Source organism: Anas acuta, chromosome 10, assembly GCF_963932015.1.
Source record: "Anas acuta chromosome 10, bAnaAcu1.1, whole genome shotgun sequence".
NCBI classification, from domain to species: domain Eukaryota; kingdom Metazoa; phylum Chordata; class Aves; order Anseriformes; family Anatidae; genus Anas; species Anas acuta.
This window is the reverse complement of record NC_088988.1, coordinates 18837162-18859845: the sequence shown is the minus strand read 5'-3', so window position 1 is coordinate 18859845 and position 22684 is coordinate 18837162. Positions and strand designations below refer to the sequence as shown.

Genomic DNA, 22684 nt, shown 5'->3' with positions numbered 1-22684 from the left:
TTCAGTTCTCTGCGTATATCTCAGGCCTGCCGTGCAGTTCCAAACTCAGTTTGCTTCTGTGCTGAAGATGACACTTTGCAGTTTGCACATTCTGCAATCTGGGCCATGTTGTCCTTTGTAAATACGTGAGGCAACCAAATTCAATTAAGTTCAGAGAGAAAGTGCTTAGAAGAAAATCTCACAGACAGGATGCTTTCAAGAAGCATCTTAATTTCCAATGAGAATAATGACTATCTTTACGGAAGTCTGACTGCTGTCTTCTAAGTAAGTCTGTGCACGTTTGTAGAAATCATTGAGAAGGACCTTCCCTAAGGCTGTATTATTCTTGAATTCAAAGGAAAAACAAACCTTTTAAGAAAGGAGGAAAGCCGTTCTTCAGGAACCATGCTCATAACTGTAATAAAGCAAGTATTTAACTTACCTACTTGTATGTGAAGGAAACAGTATAAGTTTCTGCTGCACAAGACATAGCTAATGGCTTTTCCTAAAGTACCTGAAGTGCCGTGATACCAGAATAGGCACTTTAAAATGTACTTACGATCCACAAATGAAGTGAACAGCATTCGGAACCTGCTTAGCCTACTGCCTTCGTCTGCCCACATCCGTACCACGCCGGTCCCAGTCTGCAGCATGACATCATTTGCTACAGTGCTGCAAAACTTTGCCTTCAGGTTTTCAATAGAACTACTTCCATCATAGACAGCAACAAAATTTCTTTTGCATTCATTGGAATGCTCCATTTGATAGTCCAGAAATCGTAAATAAATCTGTTGGAAAAGAGAAATTAATATCTCCAGGAAAAGTAATACAAAGAAGACAGTTTTTGATTTTTAGACTTGAATAAGATGTTTTGTCCCCATATACATTTGTGTAACTCCGGATTCACAATGCTTTTAAACTTGCATTTCCTCTCATTAAAGGTCAATGTGGGATATTACCTGGAATTTGTAATAAGTGTCTCCATTTCATTCCCCCTCCCCAGACAATCTTTACTTAATAATTTACTCTGATGTATTTCTGCTCCCCCTGGGGGAAAAATAAATAAAAATCAACACACGAGCTGAATAAAGGTCTAAGCAGCTCTGCTAAGCGTACAGTCTGTTACCCTAGAACAGATGCAAGGAACACATAAATGTCCTGAAAGAATAGTTAATGGTCTTTTGACTGCTCTCTTGCCTTTCTAATTCATAAAAATCGGGCTAAAATATAAGGGAAGAAATCTTGTGAGCAAAGCTCTGAAGCAAAATAAGGAAATTAAAATTTGTTGCTTCAGAATGGAAGCTAATTACTTATACATAGCTGTGTTATGAAAGACATAAACCATGAAAACCATGGGTAATTTGAATAAAAATGGAAGCAGGAGATAAGTAAACTGGCTATCTAGGAAGAGTTAATAAAATTAAGCCAATCTTAACTCCTCCGAAAATAAAAATCTAACCAAAGAAAAAGCAACATAAGTGGTAGATCATACGCAGCAAAGAAATTGGAAGACCAACATGGTACTTGGAGAGTGAGCAAATAATTTATCTTGCTAGGGCAGGAAGCTTGAGAAAGCTTACAATTAAGTTAGAGTTGCATAGAAAGATCATCGGGCCTTTTAATCCCTTGTAGGTCTATATTGGAATTCTCAAAATTCTAGTGAAAGTAGAAGAGATATATAATTAAGCCACCTGTAAATTAAAGCCATCTTTAAAATTCCCAAGCTGTCCATAATTTTGACAGAGAAGAAATCTAACCATGTGGAGGCTGAGGGAGAGGAGGTTCTAAACCATCAGGTCCTCAGTGCGTTCCTCAGATAAGCCCGAGTCTTGACTGTGCATGTACAATGGCCTGTCTGGCTGACACCACGAATACTAAAGACCTTTTCAACAGCACAATTTTTCATGCATCTGCCTACTGACAGGAATCTCAAACTCTTGTTTAGATTGTGACGGTGTGGATGAATACCATACTATTGCTATATTACCTGCTTTTCTGCCCTTTTACCATCTCTTGCTTTTAAACTTAACTAGCGTGAAAACTGACTTGTAAAGAACTCACTAAAACAAAAGCATTACTCTTGAGTGAGAAAAAAAAACAAAACAACACATGCCCCCCACCTACAGTTAACAGGCTCTATTTAAAACACAGTAAGAGAGAACACAAAAAATTGGTTATACTTGTCCAGCCTGGCTTCTCCTTTCTTTCTGCTGTTTTCCAGAAGCAGGCTGCCAGCATTTTCTCCCCTTGCACATTCTATGATAAGGTGCAGCCTGTGCTTCATCTCACTATTCTGTGAAAATACTACTTCTTTGGTACCTAAGTATGTTTCCTGAACACACATGTGATTCCATGCATGTTCAGGATTGTGATCTGCAAAGTAATTTTCTGTAAATAGTCTTTTTTTCTTTCTTTTTTTTTTTTTTTTTTTTCCCACTGTCTTAGATTCACAAGTGGAAGGTCTCAGCTACACTGAGAACCCATCTTCTATTGATGTTTTATCTCACAAACATGGGGGGGTTTGAGCTGCATGTGCTGGTATTTTCATTTAATGATTGGCTTTATGTATTTGCTGTGAAATTACAATGGAAACTAAAAATAAATTGGCACATTTTTAGTAGAGCTATCTGCATATGCAAACAAAGGAATAATTCCATTGAAAGGGCTCAGCTCTGCAAAAGCTCCTTCTAGTTAGTGTGCCAGGCAAGTAAATATAAAAGGTCTTTGCTCTTAGATTATACTGATAATTCTAGTAATTTTCTGAAATCTGGAGTGATTTATTAAATTTATATTATGCAGATTTTGTAAGCCCTTTCATTGCTGTAATTGTTAGTTTAAAAATATATTTTTAATGCAAAATCAAATTGAGGAAATTAAAAATGTCTATGCTTAGTTTTTTCAAGAGATGGAACCATATCAGATCTAATGGGTTTTATCACCATAATTCTGCCAAAATTGAAGCTCGAGAAACCACTCTTAGAATACGAAGAGTTATTTTTCTGTAATGTTTTAACTCAATAATTTAGGATGATGATCTAATCTCAGGACTGACCCAACTACAACTGTGCCTTCTGGCAACATTCAATAATTTATTAAAATACTTAAGCATGAGACCTGGTGCACTCAAGTGGAAATGTAGAGAGAAAATGGTTTTATTATTGTTTCTGGAAGAACTGCTACTATTACTCAGACTAGTACAGGGCTCTTGGGGGTTGACTCACTTCCTCAAAGGCTCAAATATATTAGTGGAGTTTTAGTTTCTTGTCTTGTCCTCTTATTTCTGTCTTTTAGGTTGCTGTTTCAGTACTGATTTGGAAGTTGGTGAATAGGGCTACTTAATTAACTCTTAGCAGTGGATAAGAATGACTGTCAGCTTGGCAAGTCCTGCTATTAAAAATACATATTTTTAAAATTTTATGTACATGTGGTACAGGCAAGTAGTAATATGTGTTTTAATACACACACAGAAGCAAATAACAGATGTGTATGTTATACAGAGAAAAATTACATATTCTTCAGTGCAATTTGTAAGTAATTAGCAAGTGTATGGTTCTGAAATGTTATGTAGCTTCTCTATTTTTGAAAATAGGCTAATGTTATTGTATTTTGGAATCCTTCTCTCTGCACAACAATAAAGCTTAAGTTGTTTTTAATGATTATAAGATAGTGTGTTTTTTCATAAGTAGTCTTCATAAGTAGTATTCATAAGTAATGCTGCAGACACAATCACAAATATCAGGTACCCATATATCTATTGCTGATTTTTGACTCAAGAAGCTACCATGCGCCTTTTGGGACTCAGAAAAGTCCAACCAGATTTTACTGTGGCGCTTTCAGAGGGTATGATCCTATAGCAAAGTCAGAAGAGAAAAAGTGATAACTCCTCAGGCATTTCCAGGTAAAACCTTTCATTTTAGCTCAGACTGCTGATGAGATAGATGGGGTTTTAGTGAAGGTGCTGGACTGTGAATTAGACTGGGGAGGAGCCAGGTACACATTCTGCTGACTTTGAACAGAACCAAATCCTCCAGCAGAACTATTGGCAGCAAAATTTTAAATCATAGCAGCAAGATTTACTGTAGTTTATCAAAGCTGTTAGCCAGCATTTTTACCTGCAGTTTTCCAATAAAACCACAGGCCAAATCAAATGTCCTTGGAAAACGCTGCTTTAACAGTTTTCAGGGTTATTTTGTATTTAAAGTTTCAAATAATAGGAAGATAACACGATGGACTTGCTGTATATGTTGCATTTCAGAAACAATATTATGTCTGAATTTCCTAAGCTACTGATACATAATTCATTTCAATGAAAGTGTGAAATTATGCTAGTCACTATTACCTGTTACTAATTACTTGGAAACCCATTACATGCTGAATGATATGAATGAAACTCACCTTAGCATTTGGAGTAGCCTTAATTGTCCATATGCAGTCAACTGCTTGTCCTGGTTTTGTTTTTTCTTCTTGTTCTACTTGACTGGAACGTACTATTCCGTCAGCTCCTGAGAGCTCAAATTGGCAGTCTAGGGAGAACATATACCTTGCTGTCAAATGCAATATGATATTAATTTAAAATTTCATATATAAAGAAATTGGTACTGTAATACTAGACCTGGAATGGGATTTAAAATGCCTCCTAGGTAAGTGAAGTCAGGATCTGTAATAGAAAGAAGCCATGAGTCACGGGGGCTATCAATTCTTAACAATCACTTCAAGGCTTATTATAATCTGAAGATGATGTCCATTTTTATTATGTCACAATAAAAATTGCCAGAAAGTTTGTTGAATCAATTGAAGGGTACAGAGACAAACTTTTTTTAGATAATACATTACTTCACAAAGATTGACGTTGTAATTCTATGCTAACAGTTCAGATTTCCAGCCTAACACCAAAAATTATAATTAGGTATTTTGTCCTTATGATATATTCTTAACTTTAACTATGCCAGTTTTCACTGAAATCACTGGAGCTTCACAAGAGTACAGGGATCTTTCTGTGTGCATCATTTTAATCAGATTGTTGTCTGTATGTCTGGGAACAATTTGAACTGGAGGAGATTATAATATATTGATGTTTTGAAATTGCTAATTGCTATTAATAATGAACATAAAAAAAGACAGCTCAGTACTAAAGATACTTTTTCCTTGGGTACCCATGCTGCTTATATTAGGCCAAGCATCACAGTTCTAGGTATCATTTATTAGGGCAGAATTTAGTGTTGATTGCTCCTCTATTGTTCTTCCTTCTAAATGCACAGTGAATGTACTGTACGTGTCTGTGTAGTAAACTATGGTAACATACTGTATGTAAATTACTAGTGAGTTAAGAATACACTTTTTCATAATGGTTAAACAATGGTACTTAACTTTACTGGGACTAGGGCTTGGCTAAAAATGGGTCTAAAATGGGCTGGGCTGTCCAAGGTTCACATATCAGTGATATGTGTTTCCCCACAAATCACACAGAAACTCACAAGATGCATGCTGTCACAGGTGTGGCGTAGAAAGTCACCAAGCAAATCACGTACATCGTAGTGTGTACATGTGCATGAGACGTTAGTCTGCGCAAAGACAGCACTTCAGCCTGGAACTAGGCTAAGTTGTTTTGAAAGTGATGTCAATGATGCTTTGGAAATGGACTTAGCAAGATGCATAAGTACTGTCCCTATGGAAATATTTTAGCAGATCACTCTCAGTGGACTGGTTACTATGATAATGTGGAGAGTTTCCAAGTCTAAATCCCTAGCAAGGTGTACAGTTCTATAAATAGTAATATAGAATTGTGTATAGTATTTTCATGTGTTGTAGGGTTAAAGATCAGTTGGGTAAAGATGGCATAAAAAAATTATGCCTGTCTATGCATTTATAGTAGCAGCAGAGCTAGCTTTCGTACATTGTGTTTTGTCCCAAAGGACGATAAAATGCTGTTAGCTACCCACGTATTGTATCTATGAAGTACAGCAGTAGAGCATTACTCAAGGATATCAGTACAAATTTACTTGTAAAAAGAATGCTTGCCAGTTTTAAGTGGCCCAACAGAGCAGGTGTAGTTTCTGTCTGTCTAAAGGCACTGTCAGCACATTATCCTCTCCTTCACACCCTGCGAACTACAGTTCTTTGAGCAAAGAACAACGCTGTTGTCTGAGTCCATTGTTTGAGGGTATCTAGTTATATCAATTGTTGATATTTGGGCTGTATAGATATTTCCTCTGATTTTTCAGAAATGGAAATTTAAAATGTTTTGCATCTGGCTGGAAGTGCTATTATAGATTGACCTCAGATATTTTTTGTCATCTTGTCTGATATTCCTTAGAAGATAGGCTGTTGAAAATGCCAAACTGCTAGTCTACATAAAGGCTCTTTCCATTACTACCCCTGGTGGAGCTGGTACAAATTAGAGTACCAAAGAGGGAAGTTGCTAAAGCCTTCAGTACAAACAAGATCAATTGACTTCTTCACTAGGAAAGTACAGAGCTGTAATTCCCTTTGGTCAATTTCCCAAGGTGATTTTATTCAGGTATCCATCAGGATTAGCACAGCAGACACCTCTAACTATTGCATTGTTACTTTGCCTTCATATGCACTTACGAAGAAATACAGCTCTAGACTGACAGAATAAACACATCCACAGAGTTCCATGGGAGCAAATGGTCATTAATGTGGTCATTAATTTTAGGCATCTTTACCTGGTATAAATGAGTATTTTGCTTGAAATCCCTTTCCTTCCAGCTCCTCATCAGAAGTAAACTTGATCCACATAAATCTCCCTGTTGATCTAATTAATGCAGGGCTTTTCAGACCACAGTAACGATCAATGAGAGGGGAGAAGCCAAAAGGTCCATCTCGAACCTCCAGATGATCAAACCGACATTCAAATGAGGGTTCTATGTAATAAGGTTCATCAAAGGTCAACTCAATTCTTTGTCGTGGAGCAGCTAGACATAAAAAATTGAGCAAAAGATTAAATGGAGATCTATATAAAACACACATGAAGACATGAAATGGAGAGAGACCTCCAAAACAGCAAGATAAAGAGACTAGACACTTCTCAAAATACGCCTAGTAGTCTGCCACAAAAACTTAGATATACTCTAATGAAAATTCTAAAACTGATTCTGTGGGGGATACTTTTTCATGGAATGACATGGATTTTTTTTTTTTCTTTGACCTTTAAAATTGAAAATTCAGCAAGGACATAAATGTAAAATGTCACGTGTAACACATATCAACACATATGCGAAGGTATTCAAGCAAGGTTTAATATTAAAATATAAATTAGCGTTGTACTGGGAACAAAGTACATTAAAAAAAAAGAAAAAACATTGAGGGATACAGAAAACAATAGAAAAGAAAAAGATATCAAGAACTACTACTCACTGATATATTTCCTAAACATTAAGCCCAAATTTGGAGATCCTTTGGCAGGAGATGTCTTCTAGTAGAATTCTCAGAAAAGTGCAATTGCTTAATATATATTATCAATATATGAATGACTACAGATGTTGGTAAGTCTGAACCAGGATTTGAATCAGATCGCTGATCAGAGCACACTTTCACATCTGTAGTTTGGAACCATGCTTTTATATTGTGTGTATAGTCTTAGTGCTTCTTGCTAGTGTCATCTATGAACTTTCAGATACTAACTGGTATCTGGAACAACAGCATTAATGAATCATACGCTGTCTACTTCTGGATGCAAAAAGGATTTATTTATACATCTTTAACACTGTTTAGACATTTACACCTTAATTATACATGAGTTAAAAATATTTCTGGCTGTTGGTTTGCACATATTGGCAGTGGTCTGCAGGAAGGACCATCTCTTAGCTAGAAACAGTGGAGGACCTTTTTCTCGCTCAGGTTCCTACAATGTTCCTGTGTAATGACAGTGAGAACAGAGGCATGGAAGCTGTTTCTGTGCCCCATGGAAACTGCCCTGTACAAAGAAGATCCAGCACTGGATCTAGTGTGTCTGAACCCTAAAGCTGGGCAGGATATCTGCTCTCCATGCATTCAGTGGCAAGGAAGATACAAAACTTCCAATGTGCATGCATGGAAACAAAAATGAGGGTCCATATTAATCAGGACAAATAAAAACTCGCTGAAACTTGTTACTTGAAAAACACCAATTAATTGATATGAATCTGATGATGAAGCAAACTAGTGTTTTTAGCTGACTTCAGTGTGTTTTGGATGCAATCTAGGAAGAGGAAAAATAATTAGTGTGTCCCAAGTCTTGCAGCCTTTATCCAAGATTCCAAGAATCCATTAGATTGTATTTTTTTCTAGTTAATGTTTTTTTTTTTTATCCCCATTGCATAACTTCAGTAGTGCAAAAATGGACAAGTGTCCATTTTTAGTACAGTGCTACTATGACAGACAGGTGTGGGGTTTTTATTAATAAAGGGCAGCATAAAGATTTGCTGTCCCTGAGATAGATTTAGACTAATATAGTGTGATCTGATAAATGCTAAAGATAGTTCTTCAGCCATCTTTTCCAATTTATTATCAGCAATATTCTACATGATATTAAGATAAGCCACATTTTTTATCTTAATAGTTCTGTGCTTTCATAGATGACAGCAGATCTGATGCTGCTTTCTCTGGCTGTGAGGTTATGCCTTATTCCATATTGATGATTCCTACATGTTTGCCTTTTATATTCACATCTGTTGTTACCCAAAAGAGTACATTTAACTTCTCACTCAACCAAGTAACTAAAGAATCGATTATATTACCAATATGACTATACGATACTTGATGATATGTTAAAACGACAGTTTTAACAGTTCAAAATAATCAATTTAACAGTAAGGTTACAATACAACAAAACAGAAATATAGCTGGTACCTTCTAAGATGTAGATGCACTCTTGATTTGGTGGGTACATGTTAGGGTAGTTTGGTGAAGCAAAGTGTCCTCCATTACTAGTCCGCACCCAATTATCGCACTGGGTAGGAGGAATGCGATTCAGTCCAATATTTTGCCCACCTTGAGGGAAAATAGAGATCAAATAAATGTCTCCTGGAAGCATGCAAATTTGATTTTGCAAAGGTAAAACATTGACATAATACACAACCTATAAGAGAAGAAAGTAATTTTTTTGGTTGAGAACCCTCTTATCATAGATGCCACTTGTTAATATCTAGCTAGGAAAATCTTTTGGTCAATTTAGTGGTGTGGTATATCCTGACGAGATCACAATTTCTGAATGTAAGATCTGTACAGTAATCCTCAGGAAGGGAAGAGAGGGAGTAAATTTTTTTTTTTACCCGCATGAGTTTAGATTTCTTGATGCTTTTTTCTAAGTCATATAGGTACAGTGGCTGCCAATAGAACAGCTTTATTTTATGTCCTGTGTCTTTTCCATTCCTATGCAGATGTAATCCACACTATTTGGCAGCATTTACTACTTTGACCCTGATTCCAGACTATACTAAAGCATATCGCCCTTAAGCTATTTACAACAGTTTGTTGGAATAAAAAATGCTTATGATAGGTAAATAAATTAAATACAGCAATGGTAGTTAATAAAATTAATAGCAGTAGGTAGATTGCACTGGTAGCTAAGGTTCTCATTTAAGATCAAAGCTCTCTTTTTCTGGATGCAGGAAAATATGATCTGTGGCTGAGATGTTGCACTTTACTGTGATCATGCACCATGCTGGATCATTCACAGAAGCTTTGTTAGATCAGATTTCTTTATCCTTGGAGAAGGGGCTTGGGAGCAGTATGATCCTTCTAACATTCTTATTAAGTACCTTTGACCCTCTTCTTTGATATCAGCAGAACTGAAGAGAGAAGGAAACAGAATATGTGGTTTCTGCTAGATTTTTCCTAAATCTCACAGGGGTGCTCTCATCACGTTATTTATATTTATGCAGTTTTTCCTTGCAGACCTTTGAGAGGGAGTCCATGCTGATACAGGTCATAGCTGCCTACAGTAAATTGCAAATTACATCACCTTCCACTGATATCTTGGCAGCCTTTATTTACGGGGGTGAAAACTTCGTCTCTCCTACAGAAATTGTTCAAGGAAATTCTGTAGGTGTCAGTTCAAGGAATTCTTCTCTCCGATGTGTGGATGAATCCCACATATGAGAAAATAAGGTTTGTGAAACTATTGCCTTCCCCCCTCAGGAGGTATAGGCTTTAAAAATATTTGTGGGCGGACTGCTTGAAAAGCTTGTTGTCAGATAGAGAAAACAGGAATTTCCGTGGTGTTTTTTCCCACCTCTAAATTCTAAAACCATAGAATTTTAACTGGGTAAATGAACCTTCATGTTCTTTGTGACTGGATGGCTTTGTTCAACTGGAAAAAATGCAGTAAATGATGGGGGGTGGGGAGGGCAGGGATGGACAATACCAGAACTCATATAATTAATTCAAGACCTATGAGAATCTGAATACTTTGACTTATATTGCTTAATTCAACACTACTAAACTCTTACATTTTTGGAAAGAAAATCATCAAACCAAAATTGTACCTTGTGTCTTCTGTGCAATGGCAATCCCTTCCACTACAAGGATTGTTACCAGCAACACTGGTAAGAGAAATTGAACAGGAAAAGCATCAGTAATTGAACAAAATTACAGACCATTTTATGCAATCCTAATTCATGCAAATCCTAGAATCACTAGCCCAAACAACTCAGAACATACAAAAATACATGCACATAAAAGCACATATATGTGCTTTTTTTTTTTTTTTAATTTCAGCTTTAGGAAACTAGTGTAGTTTAAGTGCACTGCAGGTTCTTCTTCCATGTTCCTTAAGAAAGCCTTTATGAAAATTATCATTTGTTGTTTAAAGGGACTTCAAGAATCCTTTATAGAGGATCTACAGATCTGAACACATTTTATAAAGTTAAATGATGTCTATCTTCTATATAATTTTTATATCCTGAAAGAGATGTTTGGCAGCTTTATTGAACAGTATTTATCCTACACCTCCATATGCATAATGTGTATACAACAGACTTCCCTAGCTTACACAAAATTAGTTAGGACCACAGGAGACACTGCATGGTTGTATCCCTACAGAGGTTTCAGGAGCGCTACAGAATTGTATCCGCAAGACTGCTTGCTGTGACGCTGCTACAACCCCATAGCAGTGATTTCTGCAAACAGTGCAGGTGCAAGTTCTCGTGATGGTGAGATTTACTCTGAGTAGTTACAGAAGCTATGATGTTGGGATGTACACTGTTGAAAGCATGCTGGTTTGCTGATGCATTTTGTTACATGCTGGCATTTTCTAGGTTTGAACTAACCTGTGATTTGAACTGATACTTGACCTATTAAAGATTTTCTGTTATATTCCTTCCCCCAACCCTTTTCCTTCCTTCCATGAAAAGAAGCTGTCTCAATGGTCTTGCTTTCAGACGTTGCCTTATGATTACACTTCCCTTGCACCCAAGAAGAGTTGGTCTGAACAGCACACACTAAGGATTCCACACTCCCCGATTCATCAACAGCTTTAAAGCAGGTTTAATCTCCTGATTTTCCTAAAATGCTTTGTCTCCTTGAATTGTTAGGGATTACCAGGAAGGGAAAAGGGAATGAAGTTAGAGGATATTATTATGCCCTCTTCAAATCTTTTGTTTGCCTCCATCTTGAATATCTCTAATTTTAAACATTAGAGAACTGGTGAAGCAGGCGAGGACTCGGACAGAAGCTGGCTGAGGGCAGATAGAATACAAGTTGTAATATCATACTGAGACAGGGAACAGACAGCAAACACTTAGTTTCTCTTACACTACAAGAACCAGGGGGTATCAGACAAAGCTAGCAGGTGGCATGTTCAGAGTAAACTAAGATTATTTTATTTTAATGCACAAACATTGTAACACATCCTTAGAGTGGAAGATTCTGCTTCAAGAACCCCTTGATTCATAAACTGCTGGAAGTGTGGGATAGAATTTGAGGCAAATATCATTTGTTCTACTTTTACAGTCTGAGACCTCTGCTTTTGCATCTCTGTGCAAGACAAGATAGCAGGCTAGATGGACCTTTGATTTGACCTGGTATGGCCCTTCCCGTGTTCTTAATTGATTTGTTAATACCAAGTCAGACTGGCATGGCCTCATCCCTATAAAAAAAAGATTTCAACAGGAACTCCATTGTCACATTCAAGAAGTTCATTCTGTTTCCTGATTTTTCCCTCTCATTGCTCAGGCATCCTAGTTGCTCATGCTGAAATGGCAGTTTCTCTATCTGTGAATTCTCTGTGTTGCTATCAGACTTTCAGCCCTTCTGAGAGCTCCAGAGGGAGCATGCACTGACTATGAACTACTGAGATCTTGACTAAATTCATATAGATGCCACTGTAATGTTGGTACAGATCTATTATCCTGGGGAGGGATGGAAGGAATCAAAGTCTGCCCCTGGAAGTGTCAGTCTTGCATTTCTGTTTTATTATGTATGTTTCTGCTGCCCTCTCTTCTCTCTACCCATATTAAAACAGACTGCACATGGTTATGAGACAACTTGACAAGGACCATTTTTTCCATTTCTTAAAGATGACCACCCTCTATTTTGCAAGGACATAGGAAGCTCAAATCAATTTAGACCACTTTTTTAGACCACCTGCTTCTTAAAATGCAAAATGGGTTTTGGCTTTTTTTTTTTCATTAAGCAAACAAACACGGAAATCTTGAATAAATACTTTCTTGACTAACAGAATGAATGCAAATAGTCCCTTATCAGAGACAAATCTGCATTTATTTTTATTTTTATTTTTATTTTTATTTTTATTTTTATTTTTATTTTTATTTTTAGTATAGCTATCTACTGTGGCTAATGCTGTTATAGCATACCTTTTTTGGTCTGTTTGTTTTTTTCCCCCTAAGAACATCCATAAGCATCTATGTTTATTTCAGTGACCGTGGTCTCTTCTACAGGTAGAAAGAACATCTGAACAGATACTCAGTTGTACTAACCAGTGATTTCCCTTCTTGAAATGATGTGGAGACAGAAACAGGCTTCCTAAAAGGACTTCAGGAAATCTGATTGGTTTTCACTAAAGCCTGTGCTACTTCTATAAACAGCCCAGAGCTGTGTGTGTGTAAGTGCAAAGGAACAGTGCATGTTTCCTGCAGAACAGCGTGGGTAGGCAGACAATTATAGAGGATAAATGGTCTGAATATTTGTCTTACTGTCTTAATTTTGTCATGTTATACGGATGAGTGGATATAGTAAGTATATGCCACTTTCTCATTGTTCCCTGCCCTTTTCATCGTTTTCATTTTAAATCTCTTCCAACTCTTGCCTTTCTCTAGCAATGCTCCCTCTCTTGCTCTCAATCCCTAAGATGTATTCAAAGCAGCCCAGGTAGCAAATCTTTAAGGGCCTACCTTTGCCACTACCTTTATCCCTGGTGATAAACACATCTTTTTTTTTTTTTTAAACACACTGCTTAATATTCTCTAGGTGGGCTGTCCTTATCTCTGTGACCAACAAGGTGGAGAGAGGACTTATATTTACATGTATATCTGTTCCTCCTGAGAGTAGTGGGCAGAAACCCCTAAGGCAGCATTGCCTTAAACTGGGTGCATTTACACGACACAATACAGTGCATGATAGCAAATGGGAGCTTTTTGGCTGGAAACAAGGCCTATTAATGTTCAGGATGAAAAGAAAAGAAGGAAAAAAATGAGCCAGGATATTTTTAAACCTTTCAGACTGCTTCCATTAACCCATTTTAGTGTAATTTTTAAAAACAACAAAGCAGTCATTTGGTGTCCCAAATCTATATTGCTTCCTGGAAAACATTTTCAAATTTCAAAGACTAATTTAAACCAGTAGCAAGGAAGGAAGATGTCAAGGGAAGAGACAGATCCTGTAGGACGGCACAGTGGAGAGCTAGTGCTAAACCGGTGTCCTGAGAGTGCGTACAGCAACACAGGCACAGTGACTAGAGCAGCCATGCGGAGATACTGAACTACATTCACTAAAAGTCTTGTAGCACTTTCAGAAGGATCATAAATCACCTTGTTATTTCTGATAAACTGAAATTCAAATAGTTATAATGCACCTGAATTTGCAATGAGACACAGTATTCCTCCGTTGCTCCTTTTTTCATCTTTTAAAGTCTCTTAGGTGTCACTGAGACATGACATTCTTCTGTGTGGATGAAAGGTAATGTGTGACTTAGCCCTGTATTCTACTATGGTACAGAAAACAGAAGTAGTAGGTGCCCCAAAATGCTTGAAGGTGGCTTGCTAATGTAAGCAGGAGCACAACCAGTGCACAGTTGCAGGACTACATTGAATATCAAAGAGACGGAAGGGTGTTTAGGGTTGTTTTTCATGGAGGAGTGTGGTGAGAATTCTGCTAGACAATACTGAGATTGTGGAGACTGACTTATAAACTTCCACATCGTTAGTTGTTAATAGATACAAGTGATTCTGCAACTTATTTTAAGTTTTTTTCTTCCTATCTAAACTGTACAAGGGGCTACCATTAAACCAACAGCAGCAAAGCCATTGAGGTAGACAGATTAAGAGGAGCTTCTTTTATTCATGAATCTGGTATTTGCTACAGACAAATTCCATTAATTATGGTGCATGTTTATGTACTACCATTTAAAGCTCTGATAGCTTTTACCTGTGTGACATTAACTGGAAATAAAGAAAAAGCAGCAAGGTTTTTTTCTGCCTTTAAAACAATCTATTTTTCATTTTCTTCACTTCTTTGCATGAAATGTTTTAGATCACATAGCCTGCAGACAGTAATATAGACTTTTAAGCGTGAAGACACTAATCATACGTTGCAAGTTATCATCACTATTCGGTTGTTGAAATAGGCTTATGGAATAACATAAAAGAATCCCCTGAACTGGTGTAATAAACCATGCATTTTTTTGCAGGAGTCAAGATTTTATTTGCTGACATTTCTTAAAGTTCTCTAAAATGAATATAAGATGCAAAAAATATCTGTTAATTTGTTTGTGAAGTATATACACATATAGATTAAAAAACGAGTGGCTCCTATTTCTCTTTAAACATGGGAATAATATAGTTTTATAGTAAACAAATGCTCAACCAACATTAAGAAACCAGTGTTTTGCTTAGAGAAACAAGTGCTGTAGGCTGCAAATCTGACATATGCTTGTACTTTCTGGCAAGAAGCATTCTTCAGATTTCATGGAATACACTACTGCTCTGAGCTCTCTATGGTACGCCTTTCCTCTGCTTTTTCTGCATGCTCTAGGGATCTTCACATATAGAGAAAACACAGTAGATGTGCTGTGTAGCTCTGCAAGCAGTGTCTGTCTTCAGGGATAACAATGGGGCATCTATGCACGCAGGGCAAGCTGAATATCAAAGTTGGGAGCAATCAAGCAAAACTTAGAAACAGAGTGAAAAATTCCACCATTTGAAAAATGAAGACTTAATCATTTAGAGCATTACATGTTCTTAGTACTTGTGGTAGTCAGAATCCTAGGGATGAAGCTGACAGACGTTGCTTAGAGCAGGATTCACTGTTTTATCTCTGCCGTACTCCCTGGATTAGGCAGCACCTTGTGTACATAAAGTCCAAACAGACAGTAATTGGCAACGCGCAGGTCATGCATGTTACAACATCTTGCCAGGATGCCTGCTTCTTTCTGGCAGATACAGCCCTGAGTAACAAATGCTTGATCTTAATTATATACTGTGTTTTGCCTTATGGGAACGAGTCCTTTCCTGTGTACTATTCTTAAACTCAGCTCTTAATTTCCCCCCTGCATGCTAAAATTAATATTACTTTCAGTAACTGCTAATTGCAGTATCCCAGCATTACATCCAATGCTTTTCCACATTAGTCTAAACCTCAATTTTAGCTGTTAATGTAGTGGAGGCATTTGTGATGTTACATTTTATCTTATTTTCTGGCCAAGAGTACACGTACAGCATAATTTGTTCATATGCATTTTAGTTGCCTGTAAGGACTCTGATCAAGCATAGGGACCCATGCTGTTAGATGCTGCTTGTATGCAAAGTATTTGACAGGTTTTGTAAATAACTTTTTCAACTTGGACAAACAAGGTAAAGTGGGAAAAGGAAAACAGAGGCACTCTGGACTTTGTGCAATTCTGTGTGGGTGGTCACCTCCTTTTCTTTCAGGAAGCTAATTGAGTGCCTTTCTGATTCAAGCCATTTTTAACTCAGAAACAGACAAACTGTAAAGTCCATGGGAATAAGTTTTCTTTTCCTCTCTTCCTAGCATTTGGTGACATTTGCAAGTTGATAAAAGGAATATTGGATTGCATCTGTTGCTGCTTTTTTAAGCAAACAATTCTATTGCTGAGGATGAAAACACAGCAGTTTTCGAATCTCACATGCTCTTACAGTTCGCAGTCTGTATACACTCCCTGATTTTTCTGTGGTCTCAACAGGACGTTCACAGATTGTTAAAATGAATATCAGAGAGCAATAAAGTTGGCTGCCTAAAACTTAGCTTATTAACAGCCCCAGTGATTTTCTCAATTTTAAATTTATTTATTTAATATTTATTGAGCTACTGCAATATACTGCAGGATTGCAAGAGAATAAAGTAACAGAGATGAAGGCGTGCATGAGGCAAGACGTACTTCAGCTGTTTGTAAGTCTTACCCAGAGCATGCTAGTGGAGCTGCCAACCCATTTCTAATCCTCCTCACAAATGTTGGTAGCAGAAGTGGGCTTCATCAGCTATTAACAGTGACTCTAGTGCCTTTCTAAGATCCAAATCTTGTTAGCCATTAGCATGCCAGCAGACTGAATGCACTCAGGTCTATGCTCAGATAAGAGTTTCATCTCACTCCGGCTGTTTCCAGTAGGGATTCCTCTCTTTAAGACTGCCAGAGAAACAAACTGGGAGTCTGTATGTCTGCAGAGAAATTAGGTTAACTGGTTCAGGAGGTACAGGCAGTTCTCCCACTTCCCTTTCATAAAAATCATCTGCAGAGCAATTCATGCTTGGATGGATCTGTGACAGAGTCCCCTCCAGGTTTGCCCAAAACATTTAACATTTCTGATCCCTTCCTCCATCAGAAATATTTGAGCAGCTGTGGGTTGCTTCATTCTACCAGTTTGCTCCACATCCTGATACTTATAATCCAATCCTGGGTATCTCTGCCAGCAAAACTTCTGCCAGAAGAATAATATCTTTCACTTTTTAAATAGACACTTTCCTTTTTATATGGAAGATCTTTTTTCATCTCCAAGCTGTGTGCAGCAAGCGACTGCTGAGAAGGCTGCATGTGCAAACCATGTTGATGAGGGGTTCCAAAAACCTTATTAAAACATATACACTGATTTAAAGTTCAGATGGGTTCCCTGTAGCTGACAGACCCGATCCTGCTGTACATGACTATTCTGAATACATCTTTCCCAGAGATTACTTATTCCTAGAACAGTTGGATAGTGATACTTCTCACTTAGAAATAGATCAGACTGTTCCAAACGTTGTTATCCCTTCATTTCTTTATTATCAATATAGCGTATTTTTTTTCGGTGGAGATCTTTTCAGGAACATCTGTCACGGAATTAATATTAAATGTTCTTCTGTCTTCTGTCATGTCTGAGAGCAGCTAATGTAGAGCATAAATATTTTTTCCTGGCTTCTTGCTTTTAGTCCCTGGAAAAGAGACTGCTCTGTGTTCATGGATTTTATTGTCTGCTAAAGGAGGAGGTTTTGTGACAGGTATTGTTAACATCTTGGCAGTCCCTTCCTGGTGCATAGTGGGTCAGCTTTGTAATAACGGAACATGGAGTGAAGCACAAAGATAAGCTAAAATAAAAGAAATGTGGATTTTTTCATGAAAAGTTACCTGCTGTTTTTTTGTTGAAAAATTTACACTCCCCCACCCCAGCCACTTGCTGTATTTGAGGCAGCAGTTGTCAGTCACGTATCAAGAAAGGCAGCAAGCTATGTAGGTTGTCCAAGACTGCTAAGTGCTTAGTTAATTAAAAACCAAATTGGAGTATACAAGGCAGAAAAGCAGCAAGCCTGTTTGCAGTGCTAGAGCCCCAACTGTAGCCAAGATACTATAATTAAGACTTTGCCTGAGTCTAGATAAGCATGTCCCTCACTGCATGTGTAACCTGTTCGGGGGGTAAATAACATGCACAAGGGTCTGTGTGATTTCTGGTACAACTGCAGACATTTAATCGCTCCCTTCGCCATCCCTGCAATAAATTATAATGTGAATTTCTGACAGGTTCACAAATGATGAATAGCTTATAAAGTTTCATTTGGGGAGTAATCTTTCTGTCTAATCTCTCTCCATGAATTAAACCTTAGGGAAGGTGCAGATCATCTTAGCTTTTCATGAGATAGAGATACATAATTCAGTAGCTCCTTTAGCTTCAGCCTGGTGTTACTCTGTACTCCAACTGCATCCACACACCTGACTTACAGACTGAACTTTTCTATTAATAGCAATGCACTTGTAACCAGCTTATTCTGTAAAAAAATTTAGCTGTCATTGTCAAGTATGTCTTAGGAAAACTAGAGAGTTAATGTTTTTGAAGTTATGCTACTCTGGGAGCAGTACATTTTGGATACTAAGTTTGTATGTGTATTAAAAGTAAGGCATAATGCATACCACCAAATAATCTTGTATTTAACACAGCACCTTTTTGAAATGTTCTATAGTTACTTGAGTAACTTTTCCTTAATTGCTTAACAGTGCAAGCAGTCTTAGCTTTTCTTTTTTTGAGTGCAGCAGAAATTGTTGCAAATTATTCCCATCTTTAGGTAAAAAACAAATGAAACTCTGGCTTACACTTGCTACAGCCTTCATTAGGGCCACTTCAGTCTTTACAAACAGTAATTCACTGTTGGCTTCAGTGGACAAGTCATGAAATCAGGAACACAGTTTATGAATTATATTTTTATCTGCTTGCTTTCAGCTTCTTGGGTCATTGTTACAACTTTTGATTGTACAACTTCTGATTGTACAGGAGGCTGTTATTTTGACTGGGCACAGGAGACTGTAACTCCTAGCTTTCACGTGGAAGGAAGCCTTACATCCTAACACTACTTGTTTGTGAGAAATTAGCTGTTAAAATCATGCCAAAATGCAAATGAGGGGGCTGAGCAGAACGGCAGGAAGTTAATCATAGAAGTCCACATTCTTGCAACCTGCAGAGTTGGAAATAATTCTGGACCTCATTGCAAGGCTGGGAATGTCGACTTTCCGGGAGCAGCGGTAATTTGTTTTAGCCCTGTCTGTTTGTTGAATTAGGACAGAAACTACAGAATTCTCTCGTTGGCTTTTTAAGGTGATCTAGTATAATAACCAAAGCAGTGCAAAACTAATACATAGTCTGGATTTAACTTACGGATTATTTATTTATTTCTTTTAACCAATCAGTGCATGGAAATGAAGGAGGGGAGCATAGCTGAAAAATGGGAACACGCCCATAGCGTGAATGGAAGATATGAGGAAATTCAGGATGCTATATTTAGTTCCAATGCTTAGCAGAAACATGGCTTATCAAGAAAGCGGCTGCTTTTCTCTCGTATGAAATCGAGGGCTATAATGCCCTATTGTTGCAGAGCAGTTGCATTTTGCAAGCTGTGCTAGAATTCAAGAATGATTCTAGTGCTGGTCAAAAACTCACTGCGAACTCAGAAGGGAGGAAAAGGCTTTGCCTTTAAAGGGGCAAAATGCAGGGAGCACCCTGGCCTCCAGTAGCCCACGTGCCACTGACAGCGCAGGCAGACGTGGGCTGGGCTCCACTCTGACAAAAGCTGCAGCACTATGGCAGCCTCGGTACTCAGCACTACTGGCTGGATGGGAGCTAACAATCAGGGTGAGATGGGCTTTGCTACATAACGTGAGGCTTTTACAAGTTTGGCTGAACACTATGGATAAAGGCAATAAGAATTATATTAAAATGTTTCTTTTAGTCAGCCCTTATTGCTGATAGCTGAGGAATAACCTACAGGAGTTCTGAACAAGTATAATAAAAGAAAGGTGAACTGCCCCAAAGTGAGCATGATGGGCCTGCCCTGGGGTACGCAGCCCAAAATACAGCCTTTGTGGATGACAGAAATGTATGCATGCATTTCATGGTAAGAACTTGATTGAAACCATTATAAGTATTATTGAAAGATACAGGGTTTTTCAGTGTACTGAGCTTCAGGGTGCTTCTTATGGGCTTCAGCAGAACTCAGTAAGTAAATTACAAAGCCATTTGTATAGAGAAGAAAACCCTACTGTCATTGTAGGTTGAGTTTCCATGCAGGATTTAAGATGCAGTTTGTAAATATGGTGGCTTGATTCGAATGTTATTTCCCATAGTTTCATTTTAGGATTAAATCTGTGCGTCTATTTATAGGAATCTTTTTCTTCTTCTTTTTTTTTTTTTCTTCTGCTTCATGAGTAGCTGTAAGACTGACTATATGCAGACTTCTAGTGAAGAAGAGATAAAAGGGCATGTATGATGCTAAGTAATGATACCTTGTTTCTGTAGCCATGGCAAGTGATGCATTTTGAATACTAACAGCTTATTGACTAATGGCTTTGTGCAATTTATTGTAAATAATACTAAAAACTTCCTTTAGAAGTGCTTTTCTTTTTAACTGGACACTAGTGTGATTATAAACGATCCGAGTGAGCTCTGTTCAGGAGAAACCCTGTAGTCAAATTGTGAAGAATCGGATATTTCTGAAATGCAATCAAGTCTGTGTACGTAGAAAGTAATTAAGCAGCTGAATTGTCACTTGTATTTTATGGTGGTTTTACCGTGGTTTATGGTATTTAACTATGTGCTACATTACTTACAGAGGAAGTGGAAAAATAAAACTAACTACATTTTCTTGGGGCTTACCCAGTAAGCCTTTTGTTCCTGTGGTGTCTAAAACCAGTGGATGGTTAACACCTCTATATAATGGGCATTTGCTGAAAGCAAAGACTTTCTTCTCTCAATTATTATGCTAATAAATGAAAAATATTTATTTAAACCCTCAAGATAACTATCCTTCAGATCAAGAGACAGGGGATTTTATGGGCTAAGGAAACATTCTGGATTTAAAACAGACTTCTTTACAACTTTCATACCGTGGAAAGACATCAATGCACATCAGAAACAGTTCTCCCCACTGCAGTAATGCCTCGATGGTTTAAATAATGCAAACAGACATTCCAAAATTTCCTAATGGAATAATTTAATAAAAAAGATCCCCGGTGGTGCACGTCTGGCATTGCTGAAGAAGATGCGGAGCGCTAGGAACCATCTCGTGAGGCACAAGGTTAACTGCCACGTTTAGCTTTGTTTTCCATCAGAGACCCTTCGCCTGTCGTCGGGCTCTATAAATAATAGCACAGATAAGGAAAGGCCGGGGGGGGGAGGCTGGCTTTCCTCAGCTGTTTACCTCTGCGCCTGAAGTAGTTAGGCACAGGATTTACAAGCCTCAAGTGCAAGGGAAGCAGAGGTGAATACCGGTCAAGCGGGAACCGATTTCGTGAAAACCTCGCTGAAAACAGAGCTCGCTCCCGACAGCGAGCCCGCTACCCTGCCCACAGTTACACATGGCACCGGCAGAGTTAGGGGTGCAGACAGAGCATTCCGGCTGCGAAAAGATGGAGCGCGAAGCTCCCCACGCGTCTCGGGGGCGCACGGCCGAGCCCCGGGGCAGCCCCGCATCCCCCGAGCCGCGGCTGCGTCCCCCCGGCCGCCGAGCGCCCGCAGCCCGACCCTGCCCGGCCGGGACGGGCCGGGGGCAGCCGGGGGTGGCTGCGGGCTCCCGGCCCCCTTCGCCCCGAGCTGCCGCCGGCTTCCCCCGGCGCGGAGCATCCCCGGCCCCTCGGCCAAAAGTTTCCGAGGGCGGGCGGCGGGGGCGGCCGAAGGGGCGGCGGGGCTGGGGCAGCCCCCCCGGCGGGGGGCTCGGGGCCGGCGGGGGGCTCCTACCTTCCAGCACCGAGCAGACTTGGTGCGGGGCCATCGTCTCCCGGCGGCGGCTTCCCCTCGGCGGCGATCAGCGGCGCTCCATGGCCGCGGCCGGGCGCGGCGGCCCCCCGCGAGGGCGCTGTGGCCCGCGACTACGGCTCGGCCGGCCCCCGCCCGCCCGCGGCCATGCCCGGAGCTTCAGCCTCCTCCTCCTCCTCCTCCTCCTCCTCCTCCTCCTCCTCCTCCTCCTCCTCCTCCTCCCTCTCCCGAGCCCGGAGCCGCCGCCGCGCTCAGTCCCATCTAGAGCGGGGCTCGGCGGGCACCGTCGGGGCTGGCCCGCCCCGGGGGCCGGGGAGGAGGCTCTGGGTGAGCCGCTCCGCTCGCAGCCCGGCGGCTCCCAGCCGCTGAATGAAGCCGGTTCGAGCCGCGAGGGGGGTTTGCTCGCCTCAGCCGCTTGTACGCATGTGCCCGCCCCCCGCCGAGCCCCGCAAGCAGCCGCAGCCGCCGGGGCCGCCGCGCTCCCCCCGCCGGGCCGGGCACCGAGCGGGGGCGGCGGCCCCGTGCCCCGGGAGGGCAGCGCCGGGCGGCTGCCCCCGGCCCCCCGCCCCCCGGGTCCTGGGGTTCGCCCGGCTGCGGAGAGGGGCCCGGGGGCTCGGCCGGAGGAAGGTGAAGGGCTGTGCCCGCCTGTGGCTGCCCGGGGGCGGCAGGCAGCCGGCCCCCGCTCCGCCGGGCGTTCCCCCCTTCTCCCCCTCGCTCCCGGCGGCGCTGCGCTGCCTGCGGCTCGGGACCCGGCACACGCCCTTTGTGCGGATGCTGCGACGGCTCCCGCGGAGCTGGGGCTC

At 40.0% G+C, this 22684-nt stretch overlaps 1 protein-coding gene across 2 annotated transcripts in view; it reads right to left on the bottom strand.

Moving 5' to 3' along the window:
• NETO2 (neuropilin and tolloid like 2) overlaps positions 1-22337 on the bottom strand; it is a 29559-nt gene extending 7222 nt beyond the window's left edge. Inside the window, exons 1-7 of one of the 2 annotated variants that reach the window (XM_068693635.1) lie at positions 21864-22337; positions 10467-10523; positions 8830-8970; positions 6666-6914; positions 4592-4636; positions 4375-4502; positions 539-767 (exon numbers count right to left, since the gene is read on the bottom strand). In XM_068693635.1, coding sequence (XP_068549736.1) covers positions 539-767; positions 4375-4502; positions 4592-4636; positions 6666-6914; positions 8830-8970; positions 10467-10523; positions 21864-21897 — 883 coding nt within the window. In that variant the 5' untranslated portion in view covers positions 21898-22337. The remainder of the gene's footprint in view (positions 1-538; positions 768-4374; positions 4503-4591; positions 4637-6665; positions 6915-8829; positions 8971-10466; positions 10524-21863) is intronic. The other variant, XM_068693634.1, reaches the window with a different exon arrangement.
• Between the last annotated feature and the right edge of the window lie 347 nt (positions 22338-22684).